The 10,073-nt window shown below is 31.3% G+C and overlaps 1 protein-coding gene across 1 annotated transcript; it reads right to left on the bottom strand.

Moving 5' to 3' along the window:
* Window positions 1-2,087: 2,087 nt before the first annotated feature.
* Window positions 2,088-7,620, bottom strand: LOC112695739 (nucleobase-ascorbate transporter 6). The gene is made up of 14 exons (XM_025748203.3): window positions 7,131-7,620; window positions 6,273-6,370; window positions 5,937-6,113; window positions 5,721-5,821; window positions 5,143-5,218; window positions 4,987-5,046; window positions 4,649-4,833; window positions 3,973-4,069; window positions 3,475-3,561; window positions 3,283-3,341; window positions 3,094-3,185; window positions 2,915-2,992; window positions 2,666-2,826; window positions 2,088-2,568 (listed from the first exon to the last, which is right to left on the bottom strand). The coding sequence occupies exons 1-14, from the start codon at window positions 7,249-7,251 to the stop codon at window positions 2,353-2,355; spliced, it is 1,608 nt and encodes a 535-aa protein (XP_025603988.1). The 5' UTR covers window positions 7,252-7,620; the 3' UTR covers window positions 2,088-2,352.
* Between the last annotated feature and the right edge of the window lie 2,453 nt (window positions 7,621-10,073).

Raw genomic sequence — 10,073 nt, 5'->3', positions numbered from 1 at the left:
AAATTATTAGTACCAATAGCAGGTACTGAAATATTGCGCCCATAAAAGTCAGGAGTGGGGGCAGTGTAAGAGCTCAGAGTCCTCCTTTCATGCTCATTAGCATTCGGATTTCCTCCATTAGGGTCCATGGTGAGCTCATATGCTTCCTTCTCAAAAGTTTTCTTGAGATTCTCTCTGGCTTTGTAAGCTTTAGTTTGTTATAAACGCTGCCTCAAGGTCCTCTCAAGTTCAAGATCAAACTTAAAAAAGGGTTCTTTATCTCTATTCCTACTCATAAACAAACAAGAAACAAAGAAAAATGAGAGTCTCTATGTCAAAGTATAGAGAACTCCCAGTGAGATATCCTATGTAAAAGAAATAAAATAAAATAAAGTAAGCAATTAACCTAAAAATTTCAAAAATAAAAATGCAAAAATAACTTAAAAATGTTCAAAAACTAAAAAGAGAAAAATGATAAAAATTTCAAAAGTAAAGAGAAAAACACTAAAGGGACACCAAACTTAAAATCAGAAATTAAAGAAAAATAAATAAAACAAAATTCAAGACTAAAGGAGAAAATAAATAAGATAAAAATTGAAATTAAAAAGAAAAATAAAAGTAAAAATATCAAAAATTAAAAGAAAAAGTAAATGAACAAAAATAAGAAAAATACCTAATCTAAGCAACAAGACAACTGGTAGTTGTCAATCACAAATAATCCCCGATAACGGCACCAAAAACTTAGTGCGGGATTTAGAATTCCCATAGCTTAACTGGAAAGTGCACCGGGTCATCCAAGTAATACCTCAGGTGAGTAAGGGTCGATCCCACGAGAATTGTCGGACTGAGCAAATAATGGTTGTCAGGTTTGACTTAGTCAGGCGAATAAGAAAAAGGGTTGGTGAGTCAAGTCGCATAAAAATAGTAAATAAGCAAGTAAAACAAATAAATAGTTTTAGTTTGATCCAATAATTTATTGGCACAATAAAAATTTGAGTGAATACCCTATCCGACCCCTGACAATTATCTCGAAAGGACAACGAGACTCCCAAGAAAAAAAAAACATCCAACCCGACCCCTGATATTTTTTTTTAAGACTGATTAGCCCATGTGCCAAAAAAAACATTGACTTTTTTTGGCACAGGGGCTAATCCGTCCCATAAAAGTAAAGCTCAAGGGCCGGGTTGGTATTTTTTTTGTCAAGGGTCTCGTTGTCTTTTAAGATAATTGTCAAGGGCTGTTTTAGTTTTTCTCTAAAAATTTATTAAGAAAAAGGAAAAGATGCATAAGAAGAAGAAAAAAAAGAAATTAATTGAACTTGGTTACCAAAATAATTTATTTTCTAGTATTTTTTAATTTCTAAGTTATTATTATATTGAAATAAATCTTTAATAATAAATAATAAATTATAATAATATATTTTAGAAATATACATGTTTTATCAATTATTAATTTGGGTCGGTGATTAAAATATAAGGGCTCAAATCACATGCAAATTTTGCCGCTGCTTCTTTTTTTTTTCTGTTCTACCCGACTTTTATTTGACCAAAAACAGCTTTTTACGACTTTTAATAGCCGTAAGCCTTTAAGGTTTTTAAAAAAAGAAAGTTACTGGGTGTAAATTCTCCAATATCAACCGTGGAAAATCAACTATTAATCTCTTAATAAAAACTCATGAAATTGTATTCAATAGTTAAAACTGTTAAATAATAATTTAATCAAATTATCTCATGATTCTTAACTCTCAAGTCTCAACCTTAGGAAAGTAGTGTGTGAATCGGTCTACTCTTTAGCTCTAACCCTATTCTTTTTTCAATTTTTATATTATTTTGGCTTTGGATTCTGGTAGAATCAGAATGATATCAACCCGTTTCATGGTAGACCAAAAACAACAAAAGCATTTAGTGACAATGTGACATTTTCATTTGACATTTCTTTCGCCAGTTCACTTATTGCCACAAGTTCTCAATTTGTTCAAATTCCTTTGACCTTATATAATGTTTAGTGCATGAGTCAATACCAAAATACAGCCTATGTGATATGAGACCTATTTTATGTTTTATTATATGAAATTTCAATTACAGTTAACTGTGAGAAGTAAACAAGGATTACAAAATGAAATATATAATCAAAACATGCACATTACTACCATGAATCCAATCTCAGGTCAGAAATCAGCATATACAGAAACAAAAGCAATAAAATTAATGTGTTACAATATTTCTATTCATATAGCTCTCTATAAGCCTAAAATAATACAATATCCAATGTAATATTTAGAACAAAGATCAAATCAAAGACCTTTTTCAGAGACCCTTTTTACTGAAGCAAGTATTTGATGAAGCTATAGTTGTGCTTCCTTTATTTGCACAATTACACAGAAGGGAAGTACTTGTTGAGATTGAAAGGCAGTGAATAGAACTCTTCACTTCTTGTATCACCCTTGAAGGACCTGTACTTGTCCCACCAATGTTTTCCTCTGTCCTTCCTAATGGTTGGGTCCTTATGTAGTGTGTTGTCCAAGAAATACGCGACAACACCGGCAACAAATGCTTTTGACTGGAATGGGACATTGATTATGTCATTGAACTGCAAAGGTACATGAAATTTATTGTGAGTGAACTCATCAGAAAAGCTGTGAACATATTCAGGGGTTTATCATATCTACACAACTTTCATTCATTACCCATCTTGCGCCGGTGTGGACTGGACCGTAACCGTAGATTGCCGTGTACTCGTTGAAGTACTGCGGAATGGACAAGCCAAGGAAGATGGAGAAACCTAATACAAACTTAGTCCTGAAACTGTTGAGGTTGCAAAATTGAAGAAAACTAAGGCCTCCAGCACCTACAAATGATTAAAGTGGAACGTAATGTGTTAGTTATGTGTCAAAATAAATCAAGATATGCCTGAGTATATCTTAAGTTAGCCATACCAACATAAGCGAAGAACAAGCAATACAAGGCAGCAACAATTGGAGGTGGGATGGAAGCGAAAACTGCTCCAAATTTACCTACACCACAAGGAAATGCTGGTGAGCATTGAACCGGATGAAGAATTGAAGATTGCATATTCGATTCACGAACAAGCCACTAATATCATACTTCAACTCACCAAGAATTGAAAAGAAAATCATAAACCCTGCAGATATTTGCACAACTCTCCGACTGCCAACACGAGTCAAAGCCAAAAGACCAGCATTTTCTCTGTAGGGAAACCAGACAAATTCCTTTGATCAACAAAGAAGTTGATTTTGCTTAAACGGAAGTAGAAAACACAAATTGAAAAGGTTTCAATCTTTACACAGATACGGATGATCCGTTGCCAGTTCCCCACAATCCTGATAACAGAATGCCAACTCCCTGAAGCATAAATAAAATGCACAATAATCAATATTATTATCAAGCATGAGTTCACCAATGGTATTATTCAAAACTGCAATAAAATTGTTTAAAGATATATAACTGCAGATTTGCTATCCATGCGTGTACCTACCTGCCAACCAATACCCCGGCTGAGAATAGATGGTGGCATTGGTGTTGCACTTGCATACCGGTAAACAGCAATGAAAGCTCCACTGGACTGCTTGTAATAACAAATAAAACACATTAAGCAGTATTAATCAGTTAAAAGGCAAATTTTCAGCCACATAACAACAATTTCAACTAATGGCAGAAGCATACAAGCCCAAATCGTCAACCACTGTGTCATATTGCACACAGTAACATTATCATAGGAAAGCTGGATTTCAGTACTAATACATGTTCATATTATGTCCTTAAGCGAACCATGTAAAACGGCATAAGTAATGCAATAGTTGAACTTAGCTGATGGTTTTTCCAAAAAGGGGAGGAGAAAAAAAAAATAACTCATGATGCTATTAATTACATTTTTGAAATTTTATTTAAAGTATTATTATTTGATAGGAAGAAAAATAACTACTTGAAAAGAATGAATTATTTTTTCAAACTACAAAGTAAACTAAGAAATTACCTCTACAAGAGCAACAAAGGATGCCATCATCATGGCAAAGGCTTCACCTGCATCAAATGAAGGTGCTCCCCATTGAAAAGGGTAAGGGACCCGTATCCTGCAGATCCAAAATCAGTCAAATATGATTCATTTCAGAGATATGAGTACATTGCATACCCCAACTGTATAAGAAAACTAATTTCTAGGGATGCAACTGATTCTTATTTGAAAAATAACAATTATGGCCATGTTCTAAGTTGCAAAAAAAAGGCAAGTGTATAGAAAAAGTTCGAGCATGACAAATGTTAGGGGAGGGGGTTCATGAATCCTTATAAAAAAACAACACAATCATAGCTCTATCAGAAGAAACAGCAAGTTATCATATGGCTATACCAAAGTCAAAACAATGAGAGATTCTTCATGTTTCAAACTGAATGTAAAATTTCAATGAAGATCTAGTATGCTTAGAATGGAAGTAACAAAGGAAAAAGCTTGGGCAGCGGTGGCAAATCATATGGTGTCCATCCCATTTTGCAACGGGAAACAGTGTTACATGTTTACACGAAATATACCCAAAAATGTTGCTGAAAAATAGTACACCATAATTTGAATTTTGAGGACATTCGGACTTTGCAATCATTGAGTTGCTAAGGGGAAAAAACACCGAGTAACCCGTCAATTAAATCCTAGAACTAACCATGGAGCAGCTTCTATTAGGCCAGAACGATCAGTACGACAGGTTGATTGTGTTTTGGGTGCGGCGTGGTTATAGGCCCCTCCGACAGTGAGCAGAAATGCATATAACCATACAATTGCAACCGTAATTATCACAGCAAAACGGTCAAAGACATGCTTTCCACCTTTGAGCACATGGGGTACAAACTACACGGGAAAATCAATGTCAGTCTATAGAAAACCATCATGCCTGAAAATTAAAGAAATCAAGAGCACAAAACAAACTGAGATCAAAACTGGTAAGGCTTAAGAGAGGTAGGATATATATGAGAGTATGAGACCAAGCTAAAAGAACTGTACCTGCGACACAAAAACTAGCAATATAAGCTGCGGCAATCCAATTTCTATACATTTAGCAACCTATATCCAAGCCAGGGGCAGGGGATTAATATTGAACTTTTCTTTTTATGGATTAACTTTGAATATGAGCAATATAGATATGTAAATGAGGCTTACCCCAGGAAAGCCTAGCTCGTATAGCCCGAAACCAACAAGTGCGACCAAAGGAGCTGCTGAAAGAGGGCTTAAGAACCTGAAGAAAGAAGTTGAGCTTGCATCACTTAGTAATATTACACTCAATCACAGGAATATTCAGTTACTTTATACTTTTAGGATTTGGAATACATAGTTGATGAAAATTCCATAGTAGTCAGACATCCCCAATTGGGATTCCGGGACAGGGGATGGCAGGATTTGAACAAAGATAGAGGGAGATTCTCATGTATATTGTATATAAAATTTTTGCCAAAAAAAAAAAGGCTGGCATTTGGCCAAGATCCTGGGACCCCGGTTGGGACAGCTGGGTTGAAAAAACTGAGATCTCATGTCTCAAATGCATGCTGGGAGGGATGGGATGCTGAGATTCCCACCGAGATCCTGCGAGATTGACTACTATGCAAACATCAGTTCAGCTGGGGACACAACTGATAACCAGCATAAACGCCAAAGACATGCAGTTTAGAATTACTTCAAGCCATATATAAAGAGAGATAAAAATATAATGCACTAACTTATGAAGAACTTGAGAAACCAACCTTGCAACATTACGCCAGAGGCCACTAAAGCCTAGTACTATTTGAAGAGTTGAAGCAACAATAAGAGCACCCTGAGTAGCCCGCATTATCCTCTTGAATTTCTGAATAGGAGGAAAAACAAAGCCAAAAGGGCAGAGAAATAAAGTGATCAAATGGCACCAAAAATCAATATCTTGCTGCTTGAATTAAATTTTATTCTCTTTTCTATCATAATACCTCTATAGGATCTGGTTCATCACTGAATCGACCAGAGAGAATAATTGAGATTGTTGTTGGAACATAGGTATAAGAGCCACCAATTACTGCAGGCAATCGAGTTCCAAACAATGTTTGCAGCAATGTGTTGATTCCAGCTACAAAGAGCAGTGTTTGAATAACTCTTGCCTTCTCATCCTGCGAAAAATTGCCTTTTAATTTTCTTTTCTTGTTCCTACTTAAAAGTTTGGATAGAAGAAAAGTGAAACTTCAATAATCAGAATGTCAGATGTTCCTTTCAAATTATTCCACAACAGTTTTTCCCCCTTTCAAGTATATATGGTCTCTTAATCTTACATTGCCACCTCCCATCTGGGGAACAAGAGCAGTGGGGATTAGCACAGTTGTACCAAGCATCACAAGATAATGCTGAAAACCCAGAAGTATAGCCTCAGCTGCATCAGAATGTCCCCAAATTTATCATAAGCTCAATGAAAAGAAAAAAAAACAAAAGCATATATCTTAGTCATATTTTCAGAGATTATCAGATGTTCTTGACTTGACTGAATGGTATCAGCAGAGTTATAAAATGTACTGCAATTTTTCAATAAAATTATTAACTCGGTGTGATCAAAATGGATTGCAAAGTGAATATCAATGCAGAATTACAGCATAAAAAGCTGAAGAGTTTTTCAAGTAGTGTCTGTCAACTACAGTCTACAGATAGGACTTCAAATCGGTTCCAACAATACAAGAAATATAAAGCACTTCATTTTAAATGAAAAATTACGAAGCAGGAACCATCAATTAACACCAGCAATTCTCTTTTATTAAAGAAAAAAAATTAATTCAGCTTCTCCTGCTACCTAGTGAAACATAAAACTACAATTAGCTTAAGAACGTCTGAGTTTGTTCTCAATAGAACATTTTTATACTTTACAGAAACCCACTTTTGATAATTTACATTTAAAAAATAAATAAATAAATAAATTTGCCCAAACAAGCAATATTGCCTTAAAAAACACATAATCTATCAAGAAGTAATGATAGATCCTCATAATTTATGTTCCTATGAATAGTCCTAATAGTTCTAAGGAAAGAAAGTATTAAATGCAACCTTGTTTAAAAAATGAAAACAATAAAAATAAAAATCAAGAGTTGATGAAAAAAGAGTGTGGAAAAAGGGGGAATAAAGGAAAAGAGAAAGGAACAAACGCCATGGAGGAGGACTGGTAATGCAGTAAGAGATGTTAGGAAGCTGATCCTTGGGTGGATGTGGCTGTGGCTCATCTGCCTTTGGTGCAGGTGCTCCTCCCCCTCCTCCACCTCCTGCCATGTCTCTCTGTCTCTCTCTTTCTCAACAATCCAAAACTAGTGAGATTCTGAAATGACAGCAGACTCTTCCTTTTTCCAGTTAGAGTGGCGAGAATGAAAAAAAGAGCGTTGTGACGATGCTAAGAAAACGATAAAGAAGAAAAAGAAGAGGAATGAAGTAGCAGCAAGCTATCTATCTAGTAAGCAAGCAAGTAAGCTGTAAGCATCTCTCCCTCTCTCTCTCTCTCTCTCTCTCTCTCCTGTCTAAGGCGTATGAATACGAGGTACACCGTAACTATACAGTATTGCTGTCTAGTTTCTTCTGCTGCTGCTCTAATCTCTATCCTGCCTCAACCGTTTTTAACATTTTTTTGTTTCTTTTCTCTTCCTCTCTCTTTCCCTAATAAGTACCTTTATTAAAAGAAATTAATTTTAATTATTTTTTAATAAAAAAATCTTTTATCTGTAGAAAAAATTAGGTAGAAAAAGAAATTAGATCCTCTCAATTTTTTTTGTAATTATTTGATAAAGTATAATTTTTTATTTTATACTTTTTAAATAGGACAAAAGAATTATGTGAAAAAATATATTAAATAATAAAAAATTATATTTTATTAAATAATTAAAAAAATTGAAAAAAATATATTTTTATATTAAAAAAAAGGGAAAATCTCCAAAAGAATACTAAATTTATTTAAAAAATAAGAGCCAACAATGTATAATTAATATTGCAGTTAATATTAATATAAAAAATATTTAAAAATTTTAAAATAAAAATATCTAAAACTTAATTAAAAAATTAAAATCTAAATTTAATAAAAATTCATGTTAGTAGATTTTATATTGGATTTATTTAATAATCTGTTATAGTATTAATTGAAATTGATGACTATAATATGAATTTCCTAACATTTATATTATTTTTAAGATATTATTTAATATATTTATATAATAAAATAAATATTTTGTAATTTAATTTTTAAAATATTAAAAATTTTAATAATTTATAATATTAAATAAGCAAATTTTTATAATACTCGAGTATAATATTTTTAAATATAATATGAATTCTTATAATATACTTTTATGAGAAAATATTAAATAATTAAATCTTTTCATACTTTTACCTTATTTTTAAGTTAAGGATAATTACTAATTTGATATTTGAAATAATTCAACTACTGATAAAAAAATTTATGAAAAATTTTATTGATAAAATAATTATTGAATGATTTAAAAAATGTGACAAAAATAATTAATAATTATTATATTTTTTATAAATGACTAAAAAAATTTTGTATTTAGCAAAAGGCTTATTTATTTAATCTAAATTTTGTGCTATTATTTGAATAAATATTTAGAAGATCTACAAAAATATTCAGAACAATATTTGGTATCTAGATTTTCAAAAAAATGTGATAGTTCACGATAAAAAAAATTTTTAAAAAAAATTATTTGACATTAAATTAACAAATTTTAAGAATAAAAAAATTATTTTTTTAATAATTATGACAAAAATTTACATTAAAATCTGACTTTGAAATTTTTTTAAAATATATATTTAATATTTAATTTTTTTATCGTATTTTTAAATTTTTCAAAAATTTATTTATTGTTAGTATTTTTTAAAGTTATTTTTGTCTGCAATGCAAATTTTTTATATAATTTTGGTTTACTTTTTTAAAATTAATATTGCTTAATTTTTTTTTTACTACAAATATTAACACGAAAATAAAAAAATTTCGTGTTGCGACTTGGACTAGCACTGAGAATTGACTATTGAGAGAGTGGTTAACAATAAAGTAGCTTCTCTTTCCACTAAACATAAGCAAGCTATGTAAACGACACTGTGAAACTCGTCGTTTACTTTGGCTGTGCTTCCTCCATAGTCCATACAACTTTACAAATTTATTATAGCGTACAATCGAATTGTATAAATGTAGAATGAAAATGTAATGTTGGGAATGTGAATGTGAAGAAGAAGAAAAGGTTAAATAATTGAAAAAGAAGGAACATTGGGGGAGGGAGGAAGATCACGTGTTGGAGGGAATATTATTGGGTCCGGGAGCGCACTGCGCACATACCATACAAACCCACCCAAACCATTAACCATTCACATGAATCAATTAACAAAATTGTGGGTTATTTTTTAAATTACAGAATAAATTATTATTTTTATGTATTAATATATAATAAATTTGTTTGTATATTCTTCATAAATAAAATAATTATAAATTTAATTAATTCAACATATATTAAAATTTAAATAAAAATAAATTTTAAAAAATATGCATTAAATATACTTTAAAATTAAGAAAAAATTTATAATTTTAAAATAAGTAAAAATGATACTATAAATTAAGTATTTAATATTTAATTTGAACATTATATTTTATATTCAAATATTTCAAATGTCAAATAGGCGTATACTTATTTTTTTATTTCTAAAAATTATAGAAGTAATTGGCATCAATTAAACCAAATTAACCTAAGAGAGGAGGCAGCAGTAACATGAATAAGTAAACGACACCTTAGCCGACAAAATACTCTTATGCCCTGTCCTTTATTCACTTACAACTGTCATCGCTATCCTATTATCAATTTTCCCTACTTTTCCTTTCTTTATATTTTCTTTTTTATTATTTTAAATATCAATCTATTTAACCTTTCTAATTAAGAATAATGCAGTATCATGTGATATTATATTACTACTCCTTAAACTTAAAAGTTAAAACCATCAATAACCAAAAAAAAAAAAGGTTAAAGAAGATTATTAATAGGAGAGTCTTGTTGATAACTACAAAAGTATCTATCTTATATGTCATTTACTTTTAAGTTATTACT

The sequence above is a fragment of the Arachis hypogaea genome, chromosome 1 (genome assembly GCF_003086295.3).
Source record: "Arachis hypogaea cultivar Tifrunner chromosome 1, arahy.Tifrunner.gnm2.J5K5, whole genome shotgun sequence".
Classification (NCBI taxonomy): domain Eukaryota; kingdom Viridiplantae; phylum Streptophyta; class Magnoliopsida; order Fabales; family Fabaceae; genus Arachis; species Arachis hypogaea.
The sequence above is the reverse complement of the archived record's forward strand: the minus strand, read 5'-3'. Positions and strand labels throughout refer to the sequence as shown.